Here is a 20,138-nt window from a genome sequence, read left to right on the forward strand (position 1 = left end):
TGGGCATAATCCAAGACAAGCACAGAAGTGCAGATCCATGTGCTAGACCTCTACTTAGCACTGGAGAAGCTGGGTTGAGAGAAATAAATCAAACCATATTTGCAAAGATTGGCACCTTGACTCTGGATTGCCCTCCTGACTCTAGATTATGGTGACTTCAAGGGCAACTTTGGAATTGTTCTATGATCTTTGGCCTCTATATTTTCCAGTCACTTCCATCTGGAAGGAAAGAATTGAAATCGGCTTATTAACCCCCACAAACCATACATGAGGATCAAGTATTGCTTGATCTTCTAATGTGAAATGGCCCTTATTCTTGGTACTTGCCTTTCCTTATGTGTGTTATTTTCCTTGTTTACATAGTGAGGGGACTAAAGCAGAGCTCAATGGAGCTGGGATTACAGCAGAACCAAAGCATAGCAGCTTGGGATTTTTTGTTTTGTTTGTTTGTTTTCTTTTGTTTTCATCATCTTTCTGCCAGTTCCGGCCACCTCCCTTCCTCTGGGGCATGCTGAATTCAGCAAGTCCAGCTCTATCAGTTCTGACCTCTGAGCCCATTGGTTTCTAGTCATCTGATAAAGCCTCTGCTGCAGACAAAACCTGCCTCTTTCCCTCCTCACAGCACACTTGCAACCAAAGCTGCATATTCCTGTTGTGGGGCCTCCTTCCAGCCTTACATTTCAGTTCACTATCTTCAGCCATCTGGGACATGGCTCTATTTTTCTTCTTCATCTTTGGTGAGTATTTCTGCTCCTTTGGGTCCAGGCTTCAGAGTACTCTGGAACTTTGATTGGGGGAAGCCTTTCCTTGCCCATCTGGTACAGATCTAGGTATCTTTCAAGGAAAGTCTCTACTCTCCTTTCTCTATATTTGGTAATTATTCTAAATCCCCAAAGCCACTTAAACTGTACTCAGTTTATAATCCACCTTGATTACCAGAAAACTTTCTATTTCCCTATATTCACATTATCAATTCAGTAATAATTTATACTATTGCTTTTTTACACAAAATTTCCTAAATGCACTGTTTATAAAAAGACAAATAAATGGACCATGGGTAACAGCAAGAAAAGGAAGTAGAACTGCAAGACAAATACCTTTCATTGATCATACTGATTCCTCTCAAATGTATTTCATGTGTTTCCCTAGTTTTTCCCACTTTCTTATTGCTCAGATTAATTTAGAGTATTTGAGGATTTTGGAATCAAAGAGATCTGGATTTCAATTTTTGCTCTTTGATTTCTTAGCTATCTGAATTTTAAAGTTATCATAGCCCTCGGAAATCTCATTTTCATCTATGAAGTAATGTTATGTTCCTCAGAGGTTTGTTAAGAGCCTTTCCACAAGATAAAAGAGCCTGCTAGGTCCCTCCCCTAACCAGTCACATCCATTTTAATTTTCTTGATGATCTAGTATACCACTGAAACCTACCGGTCTCTCAGTTGGGCATTTGTGTGTTCTATGCACAGTGCTGGTCACATACCTAAACACACATACACCCCTTATGTTACCTAGCAGATAGTCCCCCACCTCCTGTTGTGAAGTTACTATTGAATCTCTTACGCTTATCTTCAGTTGCATCTCCTTCATGAGTCTTTCTGACCTGTGATACTCATGGTGATCAAGCCCACTACAGAGTTCTCAAGTTACCTTTGGGCTATGTCACCTTCACACCTATCAGGCTCATCACATTCAGTTTCCTTTGCATATGTACATATTTTGTGTTCTTTATTAGACTTGTAGGGTGCTATGCATGATATAACCTTGAGTTTTAGGCAATTGCAGACAAAATCTTTTTGAGTCATGTTGTTGCAAAGCAAATATTTGGAAGAAAATATTCCAGGACAAGTCAATGAAATACATGGATTTACCTAAAAAGCTCTAGGCTGGAAGTCCAATGATAGTAACTCCTTCAGAAAGATCCTATAAGATGGGGTGGTGTTGGGGGATGATGAGTTTTGCAGTTCAAAATACTGTGTTTCAGAGACCACTGATAGCCACAGGACTCTCTCTATAGCATTTGCTGTTATTCAGTAGCTAAGTCATGTCTGTCTCTTTGTGACAGCCTGGACTGCAGCATGTCAGACTTCCTTGTCCTTCACCATCTCTCAAAGTTTGCATTAGGATGGAGCCTAATGAGTGGATGAGTCTGACTACACAGAGATCTTGTAGGAAGAAACTCTGATCATTCAAAGATGTGCTGATACTTAAACCTGGAAGTTTGGAAATTAGCCTAGAACTGCTTTCTGAACTCTTAACCAGGTTCAGCAAGCCACAGCCTGGAAACTAAGAATGGATATTACATTTTTAAACTGTGGGAAAAGTGAAAGGAATAATATTTTGTGACACATGAGAATGACATGAAATCTAAATTTAATTGTTCATAAATAAAGGTTTACTGGAACACAGCCAGGCTTATTCATTTACATGTATATGGTTGCATTGACAGAGCTGATTGGTTATAACAGAGACTGTATAGCCCATGAAGCCTAAAATATTTGCTATTTGGCCTTTCACACAAAAGTTTGTTGACCATTGTCTAAATGCAGTGTCAGTGAACACGAAAAATACTGCCATTTTCCTCTATGTGAAAGGTTGCTGCTATGAACAGCAACCTGTGAATGATGCTGGGATTCTTGGCCTCTGGAAGAGAGACATTCAACCTGCGGCCAGTGATGAGGCTGGGTTGCCAGAGCTTTTTGTGTAATCAAGTTTTATTAAAGTATAAAAGATATAGAGAAATCTTCTGAAATAGATATCAGAAGAGGAACACTTCCATGAGTAAAACATACTGATGTGTTGAACCATTATGGGTTCTGAGTCTTCGGTGAACAGACTTGAAGAAAGGTAAATAAGGTAAATACATTAGCATAGCTTAAGAAAAACATTTCCATAAGAAAAGTGCATTGGTGAGCTCAAGGTTTGAGAAAAATTAAGTTCAGGTGGAACCAGGTGTTGTCATGGCAACACAGAATTTTAAAAGAACCCTCCTTTTAATTTTGTATAGAGAAGGAAAAAATAAAATTGACACTTGTAGTTTGTTTCCTTCAATTGGGGACCCCTAGCCTTCCTGCCTGTTACCCTCTCATATGCCTTTCAAGACATCTTTATCCTCCCCAACTGTGCATCTGTTGTGGAATCCGGAGTTGCAAAACATACCTCGGAGGACACTCAAGACAGTGGAGTACAGTTTATTACGCCAGCGGATCCAAGGGGAATAGTTCCCAACAAGGACCCTGATGTTTCTGAGAGGCCCAGTTTTATACTCCCACCCTCTCCACCTCGGCTATGTGACTGGTTACATGTTAGCAACCTGTTTGTTGTATATGACTGAGTTTTACAACAAATAGGTGCTAGGAGAACAAACAATTAAGATTAAGGGTGGGGCAGGGAACAATGATTATACATCAAGGGAGATATCTCCACGGTTAATCTTACAGGGGCAGCTTGACCTCAACTACAATCTCCGTTTGTCATCTGTAGGGATGGAAGTCTCCAGCAGACCTGGTTTTCACTAGCAACGGTTTTCTCACTCTTGGGCAGGGTTCAGTCCCAGTTCACATCCAGTCTTTAAGATGGATGACAGGCTTCAAGATGGAGTCTCACTTGCTTCTCTCACACTGGCCCCAACACATCTTCCCAGAATCCTCCAACATGTTTTCCTGTTGGACTCAGATACTACATCACCACACTTCTACTTTAGGTGGTCATCACCGATCAATCTAATAGATTAAAATAGAAAATCAAATCTATCCATGCCTGGGGTAGAGCCAACATCAGATGGAAAGGGAATATGATAGATCTAATTAGGCATGGTAGAATGGGCCTTTTTGGCTCTTAGTTTCCAAGTGTTTTTTTTAGGCTGGTCATTCTAGGAGGAGAATGAGAAGGTCTCAGCCATGTCTAACCTTGGAGGCTGTGTAATTACCTCTCTGTCCCACAAAGTTCAACAAAACTTTCTAGAGAGTTGTGATTTTGAACAAAGCCTTGGCAATTGACTACTTGATCTCATTCACTTCTTTCTTTCTTTTTTATTTGCTCAGGCTTTTGCACTGGACATGGACTTCTAGGTAAGATTTTTTGGGGTCCAAAGAGGGTGGGCTTTCAGCTCTGGAGAGTGGAAATTTTGATTTCCTGGGGCCAGGGAGAGAGGCTGTGGTTCAAAAGAGCCCCAGTAGATTTTCTTTCTGGTTTCCCAACCCACCAGTCTTATATGGGTAGATTTCCACTTCCAAAACTTAGATAAAATTTGTACTGCAAAGGGATTCCTCTCCATTTGGCCTGTGTGACCCAAGACATTAACCCAGCTCTAGCTCCATCATCTAACAAAGCAAATGGCTTTCTTTCAGGCTCAGAAGACACCTCATCTCCTGGGAAATAAACTTTCTTCTGCCCTTCTATATTCTACTACTTCCTGGTCCTTCTGCCAATTTAAATGTTAACTTTGAACTAGAAATGCACCAGCCTCTGTATACTTCATGGTTTCATCAGCAGAGTGCAGGCTGTATTTCAGTGGTCACTGGCCATCTCTTAAAGGAGTCTTTCGGCAGAGCACAAACAGTTCAACTGAGAGAATTGGGAGGTACAAAGAGAATTAGTCTGTGGAAGAGGAAGCCTCTGATGGTCCAAAAATCAAGGGGACTGCTTGAGGATTATCAGTTTCTTTGACATTGTCTCTCTTCAGCCTATTCTTTCTCTTGATAGTAGAGGCTTTATGAGAGAGAGGCAGCTGCAAACTCTGCTATGAATATGGAGGATCTTACACCCTGCTGGGTCAATTTGCTTTCTTAAAGAAATGCTGCTTATGGGTCCCAGTCCAATGCTCCAGATGACCTGGTTTTTCTTCTGTGGCCTCCAGAGTTATGTCTTGCTGCAAGTGCCAGGAGACAGCTGCTCTCTTTATACTCAAAGAAGGAGGACTCACCCCGGATCCTTGTCTCTCAAGCCCTCAGCTAATAAAGTAGGCTAAAATGCTGTCTAGGACACTACTGCCCTGATGAGCTCCTTTGTTCTTTTCTCTAGCTTTTAAATCTTCTCAGCCCTTCTTTTCCCTTTAGCTGTGCTTCGTTGATACTTATTCTCTTTCTCTCTCTTAAACATATTTCTTCTCTCCTACAATGTGATCTAGTCCTCTACTCCATGGAAAAGGAAAACTTATTTAAAACCAGAATTTGAGGGCTTCCCTGGTGGTCCAGCAGTTAAGATGCCATGCTTCCAATGCAGGGTGGTGGATTTGATCCCTGGTTGAGGAAGTAAGATCCCACATGGCATGTGGCATGGCCAAATAAAAAACAAACCCAGAATTTTATAACTCAAAGTAAAATAAAATAGCCTGAGTATGATCCTGATATCAAATATTTGCTAAGGCAAACAATAATGCCTATCCAAACTCTAATCTTAGTTACAATGATCCAGAAGTTATTTCTAGGTGGCTTTTCTTGAATTATATATACATGGTTTAAACTTCAGAGTGCAACAATGGGAACTTTTCTTAGTTTTTTATAGTTCAATTTTAATTTTTGTCTCTAACTTCCATTCCTCATGTTATTTTCCTCAAGAAATTATAGAAGAAGAGGAGAGAAACAAGAACAAATCAATAAATCAAATAGAAACTTCTCAATGGAGCTTAAAATCAACCAAGTCAGACGTCTTTCACCCAACTACTACTTCTGGGGTTGATGCCAAGTTCTAGGGAGTTTGTGCAGAGTTGAGACAAAGTAGTCAGTAGAAATTTGGGTCTAAGAAATTGTATTTCATTCACAGAGGTGTCTGAGTTGTTCCATGTAGCCCATGTTGTCATATCCTGTTCATAGTCTGATAGACCACAGGACACAAACACAGATCCAAAGGTAGGGCTATTAAGCCTGTTTTCCAAGTTTCACCAAGGGCCAAATAAAAATACAGTTTAAATAATAATAATTATAATAATAATAGTAATAATAAAAGAGTGTAGCAGAACCAGAACTCAGAGATAGAGTCCTGGAGCTCCTCTTCCTCGTCTTCCCTTTTGACCCCCACTTTCTCACCCTTCAATTCTCCACATCTTGAAAATGGTAGTAGAATTCCAAGAAGACTGAATAAATGCCTGAGTACTCTCTGGGCTACTCCTAATCTGCAGCCACTATCTCATTTCTTTGCAGAGTCTCCTCCCAAAGTGCGACTGGTGAGAGGTCCCCATCGCTGTGAAGGGCGGGTGGAAGTGGAACGGAATGGCGAGTGGGGCACTGTGTGTGACGACGGCTGGAACATGAAAGACGTGCAAGTGGTGTGCCGGGAGCTGGGCTGTGGAGCAGCCAAGGGGACGCCCAGTGGTAATTTATATAAGCCCCTGGCGGATGCAAAACAAAAGATCTTCATCCAAGAAGTCGAGTGCAATGGGACGGAAGATGAGTTGAGTAAATGTGACCAGGTGGAAGACGTTTATGATTGCTCCCACAGTGAGGATGCAGGGGCAATATGTGAGAGTGAGTATGGCAGGGCTCTATGACTATATGCCAACTGCCCATACCCCGCATGACCACTCTTTGTCCTCTTTATCTTTATTCTCCACCATGAATTAATGGTTAACTGATTCCTTGTCCTTCACTTCTCATCCTTTTTCAACTGTGGACCCTAGAGACAAAAATATTCTCATCTAGGACTGTTACTCCTCTTGGTTGAACAGTGGCAGTAGTGATAAAGAACCCGCCTGCCAATGCAGAGACTTAAGAGACGTGGCTTCAATCCCTGGGTGGGGAAGATCCCCTGCAGAAGGGCACAGCAACCCACTCCAGTATTCCTGCCTGGAGAATCCAATGGACAGAGGAGTCTGGTGGGCTACAGTCCATAGGGTCACACAGAGTTGGACATGACTGAAGCAAATTAGCACACACACTTTGTTGACCTAATGATTTTCTCTTAGTTTCAATCTTAGTTTTCCTTTGTTTCAATCGATCCAAGAACCTGATTCTCTTCTTCACACACACAAACATGCACAGGTCTAATAACCACTAAACATTTGTATCTAAAGCTCAGTTAGAGTTATGGAGAAGAAATGAGCTCCCCAAATATAGTGTAAGTTTATCAATTCTCGAGGAGTCTATCATCTAGTTAGGTAGACAGGAGATGCTCATAGGAAACCAACACACAACATGTGTGTATATATATGTATGCATGAGTGCATGCTCAGTTGCTTCAGTTGTGTCTGACTCTTTGTGACTCTATGGACTGTAGTCTGCCAATCTCCTCTGTCCATGGGATGCTCCAGGCAAGAATACTGGAGTGGGTTGCCGTGCCCTCCTCCAGGGGATCTTTTCCATCCAGGGATTGAACCCAGGTGGATTCTGAACTCACTGAGCCACCTGGGAATCCTATATATATACACATATTCATATACAGCAATTATGTATATTAGACTAGTCTGTTAGCCAAATCACAGTCTAATTGAAAAGGACACAGACACACAGAAAATTATTAATGCATAGAAAGCAAATATATGAAAGGAATACAACAACAATTATATATATATAGGCAGTAGAAATTTGGGTCCTGAGAAATTGTATTACGTACATATAGGTATCTGAGTTATTCCATGTAGCCCATGTTGTCATATACTGTTCATAGCCTGATAGACCACAAGCCACAAGTCCAAATGTCTCTCCAGGTACAACAGACTTCTCCCTGGAGGCTTGGCAAACTTAGATCTTCTTTATCACTATATCTCTCTGAGCTGAGAGGACTTGATGGTATTTCTTCAAGCCTATTAAATAGAATCTTCTTGAGGACAGCAATGCTAACTATCTTGATCATCACTGTTTTGTGTGTTCATAAAACAGTACTTGGAATGTAGTATCCAGAAGTTTGTTTCCTGATAGGCTCCTCCCTTGTCTCCCTACACAGTCTTCTATACTCCTTGTCTAAGTCTTGGTTTCTTCAGAACTTACCTGGAGACTCTGTGAAGCCCATCTCCCACTCCCAACACATAGAATCTTCTAGACCCAGTTTTAGGGCTCTGAGACTTTGAGGGTCTGACTCTTCCCTTACTCAGCACTCTCTGTATTTCTTCTGAGCTAGGTTCTTGGACATGGGAAAATGTCATAGGAAGTAGCAAAGATGGTTTAGAATGGATCATTGATATTTAGAGAGAGAGTCAGATTGTTAGCCCAAATTATATCTTGACATCTCCATGCTTTCAGTGCAGGGGAAATAGGTTCAATCTCTGGTCAAAGAACCACAATCCCACAGTGGCTAGAATGAAAACCACATGACAGAAGGTTAATCAAGATGAAAAATCACAGGGTTATGTCCCAGATTAAGGGCCAAGATAAAGCCCCAGAAAAACAACTAAATGAAGTAGAGATAGGCAACCTTCCAGTAAAAGAATTCAGAATAATGATAGTGAAGATAATGATAGTAAAGATCATAGGATCTCAGAAATAGAATGAAGAAAATGGAAGAAATATTTACCAAAGACCTGTAAGAACTAAAAAACCAAAAGAGATGAATCACACATTAGAAGGAATCAGTAGCAGAATAACTGAGGCAGAAGAGCAGATTAGGGACCTGGAGGACTGTATGGTGAAAATCACTGCCACAGAACAGAATATAGAAAAAAGAATGAAAACAATGAAGACCAGACTAAGAGGCCTCTGGGACAACAGTAAGCATTTGCATTATAGGGGTTCCAGAAGGAGAAGAGAGAAAGGAAGGACCCAAGAAAATATTTGGATAATAGATGAAAATTCCCCTAACATGGAAAAGAATAATTGAATAAGTCCAGGAAGTGCAGAGTCCCAGGCAGGATAAATTCAAGGAGGAACACAATGAGACACACACATAGTAATCAAACTGACAAAAGTTAAAGACAAAGATAAAATATTAAAAGCAAGAAGGGAAAAAGGACAAATAACATATAAGCGAACTCCCATGAGATTGTAAGCTGATTTCTCAACAGAAACTCTACAAGCCAGAAAAGAATGGTATGATATATTTTAAGTGAAGAAAGAAAAACCTGCAACCAAGAATACATTATCCAGCAAGACTCTCATTCAGATTTGATGGAGAAATCAAAAGCTTTCCAAACAAGCAAAAGTTAAGCGAATTCAGCACCACCAAACCAGCTTTACAACAGATGCTAAAGAAACTTCTCTAGGCAGGAAACACAAGAGAAGGAAAAGACATACAAAACATAAACCTAAAACAAGTAAGAAAATGGTAATAGGATCATATATATTGAAAATTAACTTAAATGTAAATGAATTAAATACTTCAACCACAAGACTTAGACTGACTGTGTGGATGAGAACATGTGCATGTATGCACTTACACTTATCACAACACTCTACTTAACTCCCCAAAGTGTATGTAATTATTTTATGTTGCTAGGTTAATCATGTTTCCATTATGGCTTGCAATTGTAGTTATCTTTCATTTTTTGTCTGGGTATTTATTGTGAAACTAACACATCTTTTACTATTGTGATTATGTAACTAGTGGCTGCTTAATACCATTGACCACTTTTCTGGTCAACAGAAAAATAAAAGAATTCTATATCACTATAACTACCTTTTAATAGAAAAACCCATAGTCACTTTTCAAAATCCAGATGCATATTAGAATTATCCTGGAAATTTTTGAAAAATGCAAATGCCGAGGGACTGCTTTTTATCTCCAAAGCTCCAGATGCATTTCTAATGAGCCACCATGTTTAAAAACAACTGGATATATGATGACCTTTTACTTTTATCTAGTCTGTTTCAATTTTCTATTTCATGTTCAGTGCTTCATGTTTTAGGTTCATTTAGCTTATATTTCCCAGTTTCTCTGTCATTTTTTTATGTTCTTTCTCAAGCATTTATCAAGCATAGTAGAAAAGCTTTTGTATACATATGTATATAGTTTGTATAATACATATATTTTAGAAAACATGATTTTTTGCTAAGCTAAAACACTTATGACATTTTGACTTCACTTGTTTGACCTAGTATGAATAGAATGTTAGATTTCTAATTTATATTCACTCAAAACCTTGACTTAGTTCCACATATTTTTGCCTCTAGGATTACTGCTGGTAATCTAGAAAGTTTATTATCTTAGTGATTAAAAAAAAAAAAAAAACCGAATGAGGCTTGAAAGTTCTAATCCAATTCTGAAAATATAAAGGAATACTATGTTGTTAAAAAAAAAAAAAACCCAAAGAAACAGGGAGCTAACGTGATAACAGTATTATTAACTGAAAAACAGATTTTGTTCAAATTTCACACAAAAATGCATATATATATGCTATACTTTATTTGTCAGGAAGGTAATTACAAGACAAACTAAAATTTTATACAACATATTTATTGATATGAATATTATAACACTGTACATCTTAATTCCTGTTGAAAGTATACTTTTGAAATAATCATATTAAGCACTTATTTGTACCACATCCAAAGGTAGGGATATTAAGCCTATTTTTCCAAGTTTCACCAAGGGCCAAATAAAAATACAGTTTAAATTATAATAATAATAAAAGAGTATAGCAGAACCAGAACTCAGAGATGGAGTCCTGGAGCTCCTCTTCCTTGTCTTCTCTTTTGATCCCTATTTTCTCACCCTTCAATTCTCCACATCCCAAAAGTGATAGGAGAATTCCCAGAAGACTGCATACATACCTGAGTACTCTCTGGGCTACTCCTAATCTCCAGCCAATATCTCATTTCTTTGCAGAGTCTCCTCCCAAAGTGCGACTGGTGGAAGGTCCCCATCACTGTGAAGGGCGGGTGGAAGTGGAACGGAATGGCAAGTGGGGCACTGTGTGTGACGACGGCTGGAACATGAAAGACGTGCAAGTGGTGTGCCGGGAGCTGGGCTGTGGAGCAGCCAAGGGGATGCCCAGTGGTAATTTATATAAGCCCCTGGCGGATGAACAACAAAAAATCTTCATCCGAGAAGTCAACTGCAATGGGACGGAAGATGAGTTGAGTAAATGTGACCAGTTGAAAGACGTTTATGATTGCTCCCACAGAAAGGATGCAGGGGCAATATGTGAGAGTGAGTATGGCAGGACTCAATGCGTATACGCCAACTGCCCATTCCCCGCATGACCATTCTTTGTCCTCTTTATCTTTATTCTCCACCATGAATTAATGGTTAATTGATTACTTGTCCTTCACTTAATATGATTATTTCACCCTTTCTCAACTGTGGACCCTGGAGACAAATATATCCTCATCTAGAACTGTTACTCCTCCTTGAGCAGTGACACTAGTGATAAAGAACCCGCCTGCCAGTGCAGAGACTTAAGAGACGTGGGTTCAATCCCTGGGTGGGGAAGATCCCCTGCAGGAGGGCACAGCAACCCACTCCAGTATTCTTGCCTGGAGAATCCAATGGACAGAAGAGTCTGATGGGCTACAGTCCATAGGGTCACACAGAGTTGGACATGACTGAAGTGACTTAGTACACACGCTTGGTTGACCTAATGATTTTCTCTTAGTTTCAATCTTAGTTTTTCTTTGTTTCAATCGATCCAAGAACCTGATTCTCTTCTTCACACACACAAACATGCACAGATGTAATAACCACTAAACATTTGTATCTAAAGCTCAGTTAGAGTTATGCAGAAGAAATGAGCTCCCAAAATGTAATGTAAGTTTATCAGTTCTCAAGGAGTCTTCATCTAGTTAGGTAGACAGGAGATGCTCATAGGAAACCAACACACAACAAGTGTGTATATATATGTATGCATGAGTGCATGCTCAGTTGCTTCAGTTGTGTCTGACTCTTTGTGACTCTATGGACTGTAGTCTGCCAGTCTCCTCTGTCCATGGAATGCTCCAGGCAAGAATATTGGAGTGGGTTGCCATGCCGTCCTCCAGGGCATCTTTTGAATTCATGCCCAGCCAGGTCTCCTAAGTCTCCTGCATTGCAGGTGGATTCTGTACCCACAGAGTCACCTGGGAAGCCAATATATATAGACACACACACACACACATACAACAATTATATGCATATAACTGCTGTATTTGTTTATTCCATTCATATATTTGCTGTGTATGCATTAATGATTTTATGTGTGTCTATTTACTTTTCTATTAGACTGTGATTTGGCTAAGGGCCTAGTTTATGTTTTCTTTGTTATCCCACAGTTGGTTATCAGACAAACAGTCACCAAATATTTGTGCCTGGTGCTGAGGTCTCATTCTTATTTCTGAGAAAGATTCAGAGTTAGGAGCCCCCTTATGTGGGAAGGCTGTGTTCTTGCAGGGAGCAGAGACTTAATCTTTCTTTTCCCACAGTTCCAGAGACCGTGAGGCTCGTTGGTGGCCCTGGGCGCTGCAAGGGGCGCTTGGAGGTGAAGCACCAAGAGCAATGGGGCACTGTGTGCAAAACAGGCTGGAATCTCTCAGCTGCAAAGGTGGTATGCCGGCAACTGGGGTGTGGGAAGGCCACACTGATCAAAAGATGCTGTAACAAGGATACCCAGGGCCACGGACTCATCTGGCTGAGCAACGTATCATGCTCAGGACGGGAAGGATACCTTCCATACTGCCTTTCTGGGCTTGAGGGGAATAATAATTGCACCCATGATGAGGATACATGGGTCGAATGTGAAGGTAATGCCTATAAGTCCAGGGACTAGGATTATTCATGAATTTGATTAAATAGAGTTCTATTCAATCAGTGTTTATAAAGAACTACTCTGGTAGCTGAGCTGGTAAAGAATCTGACTACAATGCAGGAGACTCTGGTTTGATTCCTGGGTCTGGAAGATCCCCTGGAGAAGGGATAGGCTACCTACTTCAGTATTCTTGGACTTCCCGGGTGTGTCAGATGGTAAAGAATCTGCCCGCAATGTGGAAGACCTGGGTTCAATCCCTGGGTTGGGAAGATCCTCTGGAGGAGGTCAGGGCATCCCACTCCAGTATTCTTGCCTGGAGAATCCTCATGGACAGAGGAGCAGAGTCAAACAGGACTGAGTGACTAAGCTCAGCACTCATGCATCAAATAACCATGGCAAAGCTATTTAATTGTGCTGCTCATCAACTCTTGTTTTTATTTTTATTATTTATTTTTTAATTCTCTTGTTTTTAAAATAGAGCTAATGATACCTTTGTACATGAAAATGCTTTAAGCAGTATTAACTGCTAGATGAATATAAAATATTATTATATTGAATTGTATATAATAGGGATAAGACACACAATTCCATGTACTTGTTAAACTCTTCAATTAAAAAAAAAACTACTAGAAAGTTGTTCATAAGTATTAGACTTTTATAAACTAGATGGGAAAGTAAAATGTCTTTGTTAAGGAAACAGACCTGGGATACATGGATTGGAAACTAGAGCAAGGGCTATGATCACAGAAAAACAGGCAGGTAGAGAGCTTCAGAAGTGTTGATGGGATTTGAATGAGGATGTAGATGATTTTTTTTCTTCTTCTTCTTCTTTCCATGCCCTACTCCATCTCCTGACCCTTCAGATCCCTTTAAATTGAGGCTGGTAAACGGAGACACTAGCTGCTCTGGGCGACTGGAGGTGCTGCACAAGGGCATATGGGGCTCTGTCTGTGATGACGGCTGGGGGATAAAGGAGGAGCAGGTGGTGTGCCAGCAACTGGGCTGTGGAAAGCCAATCTTTGTACCTGCCAAAGCGCGGAGAAAGTTTGTCCCTGGAGATGGGCGCATCTGGCTAGATGATGTCCATTGCAAAGGGCAAGAGCGGTCCCTGGAGCAGTGTCAGCATAGGTCCTGGGGGTATCATGACTGCAACCACAAGGAAGATGTGGTCGTATTCTGCTTGGGTAAGCCCTGTAGATCGGGTAGTCCCCATGGGGACTGGCATGGAGGGCGGTGAAGAAGTGGGTGGTGGGGTGTGAACTCTGAGGGTAAGGGTCATTCTACTAGTGCTGCACAGCTGCCCATAATTGTCACCTACTTTGTGTTACTTCAAGGAATTACTTGAGAATCCTAGTCATGGATAGAATGATAATAAGAGTTTAAAAATCATGTACTATACAGTTATTGAGTGTGAGAACAAAAGAGGTTTTGAAATTATTGAATTGACACCTTATTTTAAATCTGAAGAGAGTAAGAGTCAGAGGAAATAAGCAACTTTCCAAAATCATAAAAATTGTTTTCAAATGATGGGGCAGAACTAAAATGATCAGTCTTGGCTTAGCTCAGGATTAGCTGACTTAGAGGACCCCAGGCATCAAACAGTAAGTTAAAACTGTAGAAGATGGTCCCACCCCCTTCTACCTATTGTCACTAGCCAGATTTTAAATTAATCTGTGGGAATGGGGCTGGGGAAGGGGGCTCTTTGTGAATATCCATGAGAGTGTCTTTTCAGAGAAGCCAGGATTCCAGCTGTAAGTTGTAGACCTCCCACTATCCTTGGGCTTCCCTTGTGGCTCAGCTGGTAAAGAATCTGCCTGCAATGTGGGAGACCTGGGTTTGATCCCTGGGATGGGAAGCTTCCCTGGAGAAGGGAAAGGCTACCTACTCCAGTATTCTGGCCTGGAGAATTCCATGGACAGTATAGACCATGGGGTCTCAAAGAGTTGGACAAGACTGAGCGACTTTCACTTTCACTTCACAGGATGGTAAAGGAAGAAATCTTGTCCCCATATGAGTCAGGAAATGCAAAGCATAGCCCTTGAGTGGCTGACTCAAGAGAGTCACAGCTCTGAAGTCCAGCTTTGTGGCATGCAGTGTGGGATGTGGCATGCAGGGCTGCCTGGTTACCTACTCAGGGAATTGTGTAAGAGCTGAGAGATGATCAAAAATATGAAGAGCAGCTAGTGCCCAGAAAAGGGGGGCTTTATTGATGGAAGACTAGTGTTTGAGTCAAGTCTGCCTTACTGAGGCTAGTTATTCTTAGCTAGTCAAAAGGAGATACTTGCTCCATTTCTCTTGAAGAGTTTTGTGATTGTGGAGGGTGAGTAGTGCTAATATAAGTGAATATGGTTTGTGACTCACATGGGAGCTGGTTGAATAAGTCCAGGGCACTGAACTAGACTCTGACGTGGTTCATATCAGTGTGAGATAGGTATGTAATTAGGATCTGGGAGGGTCTCTCCCTTTCCTATTCTGGGAACCAGTCTTCTTTCTTGACTGTACAGGAACGGCGGAGAGGAGCTACCCTGCATCCGAGGTCAGTGGCGGCCTGGAGGAGCTACCTGGCATCCGAGGTCAGGGGCAGCAGCCGGGAGGAGACACCTTGCATCCGAGAGGAGACACCCCGCATCCGAGGTCAGGGGCGGTGGCTGAAAGGAGTTTCCCCACGTCCGAGGTCAGTGGCGGGCGGGAGGAGACACCCCGGGTCTGAGGTCAAGGGCGGCTGAGAGGAGCTACCCCGTGTCCAAGGTCAGGGGCAGCCAGGAGGAGACACCCCACGTCCGAGGTCAGGGGCAGCCGGGAGAAGCCACCTCGCACCTGAGGCTAGGGGCGGCAGCTGGGAAGAGCCACCCACGCCCGAGGCCTGGGCCACTGGAGAAGGGAATGGCAAGCCACTTCAGTATTCTTGCCTTGAGAACCCCATGAACAGTAGGAAAAGGCAAAATGATAGGATACCAAAAGAGGAACTCCCCAGGTCAGTAGGTGCCCAATATGCTACTGGAGATCAGTGGAGAAATAACTCCAGAAAGAATGAAGGGATGGAGCCAAAGCAAAAACAATACCCAGCTGTGGATGTGACTGGTGATAGAAGCAAGGTCCAATGCTGCAAAGAGCAATATTGCATAGGAACCTGGAATGTCAGGTCCATGAATCAAGGCAAATGGGAAGTGGTCATACAAGAGATGGCAAGGGTGAATGTCGACATTCTAGGAATCAGTGAACTAAAATGACTGGAATGGGTGAATTTAACTCAGATGACCATTATATCTACTACTGTGGGCAGGAATCCCTCAGAAGAAATGGAGTAGCCTTCATGGTCAACAAAAGAGTCCAAAATGCAGTACTTGGATGCAATCTCAAAATGACAAATTTCTGTTCGTCTCCAAGGCAAACCATTTAATATCAGAGTTATCCAAGTCTATGCCCCAATCAGTAATGCTGAAGAAGCTGAAGCTGAACGGTTTTATGAAGACCTACAAGACCTTTAGAACTAACACCCAAAAAAGATGTCCTTTTCATTATAAGGGACTGGAATGCAAAAGTAGGAAGTCAAGAAACACCTGGAGTAACAGGCAAATTTGGCCTTGGAATGCGGAATGAAGCAGGGCAAAACTAATAGAGTTTTGTCAAGAAAATGCACTGTTCATAGCAAACACCCTCTTCCAACAACACAAGAGAAGACTCTACACATGGACATCACCTGATGGTCAACATCAAAATCAGATTGATTATATTCTATGCAGCCAAAGATGGAGAATCTCTATAAAGTAAACAAAAACAAGACCAGGAGCTGACAGTGGCTCAGATCATGAACTCCTTATTACCAAATTCAGACTTAAATTGAAGAAAGTAGGGAAAACCGCTAGACCATTCAGGTATGACCTCAATCAAATCCCTTATGATTATACAGTGAAAGAGAGAAATAGATTTAATGGCCTAGATCTGATAGATAGAGTGCCTGATGAACTATGGAATGAGGTTCGTGACATTGTACAGGAGATAGGGATCAAGACCATCCCCATGGAAAAGAAATGCAAAAAAGCAAAATGGCTGTCTGGGGAGGCCTTACAAATAGCTGTAAAAAGAAGAGAGGTGAAAAACAAGGGAGAAAAGGAAAGCTATAAGCATCTGAATGCAGAGTTCCAGAGAATAGCAAGAAGAGATAAGAAAGTCTTCTTCAGCGATCAATGCAAAGAAATAGAGGAAAACAGCAGAATGAGAAAGACTAGAGATCTCTTCAAGAAAATTAGAGATACCAAGGGAACATTTTATGCAAGGATGGGCTCGATAAAGGACAGAAATGGTATGGACCTAACAGAAGCAGAAGATATTAAGAAGAGGTGGCAAGAATACATGGAAGAACTGTACAAAAAAGATCTTCATGACCCAGATAATCATGATAATGTGATCACTAATATAGAGCCAGACATCTTGGAAAGTGAAGTCAAGTGGGCCTTAGAAAGCATCACTACGAACAAAGCTGGTGGAAGTGATGGAATTCCAGTTGAGCTGTTTCAAATCCTGAAAGATGATGCTGTGAAAGTGCTGCACTCAATATGCCAGCAAATTTGGAAAACTCAGCAGTGGCCACAGGACTGAAAAGGTCAGTTTTCATTCCAATTCCAAAGAAACGCAATGCCAAAGAATGCTCAAACTACGGCACAATTGCACTCATCTCACATGCTAGTAACGTAATGCTCAAAATTCTCCAAGCCAGGCTTCAGCAATACATTAACCGTGAACTCCCTGATGTTCAAGCTGGTTTTAGAAAAGGCAGAGGAACCAGAGATCAAATTGCCAACATCCACTGGATCATGGAAAAAACAAGGGAGTTCCAGAATCACATCAATTTCTGCTTTATTGACTATGCCAAAGCTTTGACTGTGTGGATTACAATAAACTGTTAAATTCTGAAAGAGATGGGAATACCAGACCACCTGACCTGCCTCTTGAGAAATCTGTATGCAGGTCAGGAAGCAACAGTTAGAACTGGACATGGAACAACAGACTGGTTCCAAATTGGAAAAGGAATATGTCAAGGCTGTATATTGTCACCCTGCTTATTTAACTTCTATGCAGAGTACATCATGAGAAATCCTGGACTGGAAGAAACACAAGGTGGAATCAAGATTGCCAGGAGAAATATCAATGACCTCAGATATGCAGATGACACCACCCTTAGGGCAGAAAGTGAAGAGGAAGTAAAAAGCCTCTTGATGAAAGTGAAAGAGGAGAGCGAAAATATTGGCTTAAAGCTCAACATTCAGAAAACGAAGATAATGCCATCTGGTGCCATCACTTCATGGGAAATAGATGGGGAAACAGTAGAAACAGTGTCAGACTTTACTTTTTTGGGCTCCAAAATCACTGAAGATGGTGATTGCAGCCATGAAATTAAAAGACACTTACTCCTTGGAAGAGAAGTTATGACCAACCTAGATAGTATATTCAAGAGCAGAGATATTACTTTGCCGACGAAGGTCCGTCTAGTCAAAACTATGGTTTTTCCTGTGGTCATGTATGGATGTGAGAGTTGGATTGTGAAGAAGGCTGAGCGCCGAAGAATTGATGCTTTTGAACTGTGGTGTTGGAGAAGACTCTTGAGAGCCCCTTGGACTGCAAGGAGATCCAACCAGTCCATTCTGAAGGAGTCAGCCCTGGGATTTCTTTGGAAGGAATGATGCTGAAGCTGAAACTCCCGTACTTTGGCCACCTCATGCGAAGAGTTGACTCATTGGAAAAGACTCTGATGCTGGGAGGGGTTGGGGGCAGGAGAAGAAGGGGACGACCGAGGATGAGATGGCTAGATGGCATCATGGACTCGATGGACGTGAGTCTGAGTGAACTCCGGGTGTTGGTGATGAACAGGGAGGCCTGGTGTGCTGCGATTCATGGGGTCGCAAAGAGTCGGACATGACTGAGTGACTGAACTGAACTGAACTGAACTTGAGCTTGAATGAAATAATCCCTTTTTGACATGTCCCTGTCCTTACTGTACATTCTTCTTCTCTTTACAGAAGACCCGCCTGACATTTGATGTTTGGCCTGATTCTGGCAGCACCTGAGTGTCCTTTGCTTTCTACTGGTATCAAATGACTTAGTGCAAGCACTGGGCCTGCAGGCTCAGCTACCACTCCCTCAGCCCCTCAGCAAGAATCTGAACACTCTTTGCTCTGAGCCAAGCATCCCCATCATCTCCTGGAGATATGAGTTGTTGAATTCTCTTTTTCCAAGGAAGATGACCTCCCAGTCACCTGCTCCTCACTGTCGACCCTCTGGCATTGATTCTGGCCCCTCCTGCTTCTTTCCAAGCAGCCTGGGATCCCCAGGTCTGTTCCTTTGACCACTATAGGACATTTCTAAGACCAAACCTACATGTGTGTAAAGAACACAAAAGGAAGGAGACAAAAAAAGGAATGTTTGAAGGGGAATATGGGTAAATAATGAGCTGAAACTTGAGGGAAAGCTCTTTGAATGTTTTTTTCTCAAGCCTTCAACACTTTTTCTTAACCTTCAACAATTAATATCTCACTATTCTCCTGCTGTCTAATAAAAGAAGACACATTCTTTCAAGAGTAGAGCAGTATCCTGTAATCCTAGACCTTTTCATGCCACTTGGAAAAGAAATATCATACCTTCTGAATGCCCATAATAAAATACTTTTGTTGACTATCCATATACAACTTGCCAACATGGTGTGCATTTAACAGGAAGAATCCCACAAATGTATTGTAATTTTCCCAAGGAAAAATGTATGGACCTGTGACTAGAAGGGAGAGGAAGAGATGCAGAAGGAATTTGGGGGAATCCATCGTTGTGCTTCATGCCAATCGAATGATATCATTTTAATTTTGTCAACTCAGATTTTAGGGTGTGTAAGTCAGATGCAAGACAGGATGATACTAAGGAGAGAATCATGGCTTGGTTCTAAAAACTGACAACATCAGGCTCTGAGACTGAGTTGAGTACCTGTTATGTGTCTGCATTTATGGTGGCTCAGACGGTAAAGCGTCTGTCTACAATGCAGGAGACCTGGGTTTGAGCCCTGGGTTGGGAAGGTCCCCTGGAGAAGGAAATGGCAATCCACTCCAGTACTGTTGCCTGGAAAATCCCATGGACAGAGGGCCTGGTACACTACAGTCTATGGGGTCGCAAAGAGTCGGACACGACTGAATGACTTCACTTCACTTCTTTCACTTCACAGTCTCAAGAGTTGCCTCTCTGTGTGATACGCTCTTTCTACCCAAGGAGAAAGCAGGTGTGTCAGTTTTACAGGGGTGGCCTTTCAGGTAGGATTAGGTAGAAGAGAACCTGCTGGCAGATGCAGTGATGCGTGTAATACTGCTCTCTCCTCTGGATGGAGAACTTTCTCTCTATTTCCTATCATGGGAAAAATAGGGAAAATTAGCTTCATAAAAGAGAAGAAGATGACCTAACAGACACTTTGGTATCTATCATGTCTACTCAAAGAGATTTTGCCTCTGTTTGATCAGTTATTTTAGGTCTTCCTGATTTTCCCCACAGATTAGTATCATGTTCCCTAAACCATGTA

At 41.8% G+C, this 20,138-nt stretch overlaps 1 protein-coding gene across 2 annotated transcripts in view; it reads left to right on the top strand.

Annotated features, from left to right (window-relative positions):
* Nucleotides 1-378: 378 nt before the first annotated feature.
* The window catches only part of LOC120855654 (CD5 antigen-like), a 26,616-nt gene continuing 6,856 nt past the window's right edge, over nucleotides 379-20,138 (top strand). Inside the window, exons 1-7 of one of the 2 annotated variants that reach the window (XM_040230196.1) lie at nucleotides 379-737; nucleotides 4,044-4,070; nucleotides 6,141-6,464; nucleotides 10,693-11,016; nucleotides 12,264-12,581; nucleotides 13,450-13,770; nucleotides 15,091-15,260. In XM_040230196.1, the coding sequence (XP_040086130.1) occupies nucleotides 710-737; nucleotides 4,044-4,070; nucleotides 6,141-6,464; nucleotides 10,693-11,016; nucleotides 12,264-12,581; nucleotides 13,450-13,770; nucleotides 15,091-15,260 (1,512 nt within the window). In that variant the 5' untranslated portion in view covers nucleotides 379-709. The remainder of the gene's footprint in view (nucleotides 738-4,043; nucleotides 4,071-6,140; nucleotides 6,465-10,692; nucleotides 11,017-12,263; nucleotides 12,582-13,449; nucleotides 13,771-15,090; nucleotides 15,261-20,138) is intronic. The other variant, XM_040230197.1, reaches the window with a different exon arrangement.

Source organism: Oryx dammah, unplaced genomic scaffold, assembly GCF_014754425.2.
Source record: "Oryx dammah isolate SB20612 unplaced genomic scaffold, SCBI_Odam_1.1 HiC_scaffold_28, whole genome shotgun sequence".
NCBI classification, from domain to species: Eukaryota; Metazoa; Chordata; class Mammalia; order Artiodactyla; family Bovidae; genus Oryx; species Oryx dammah.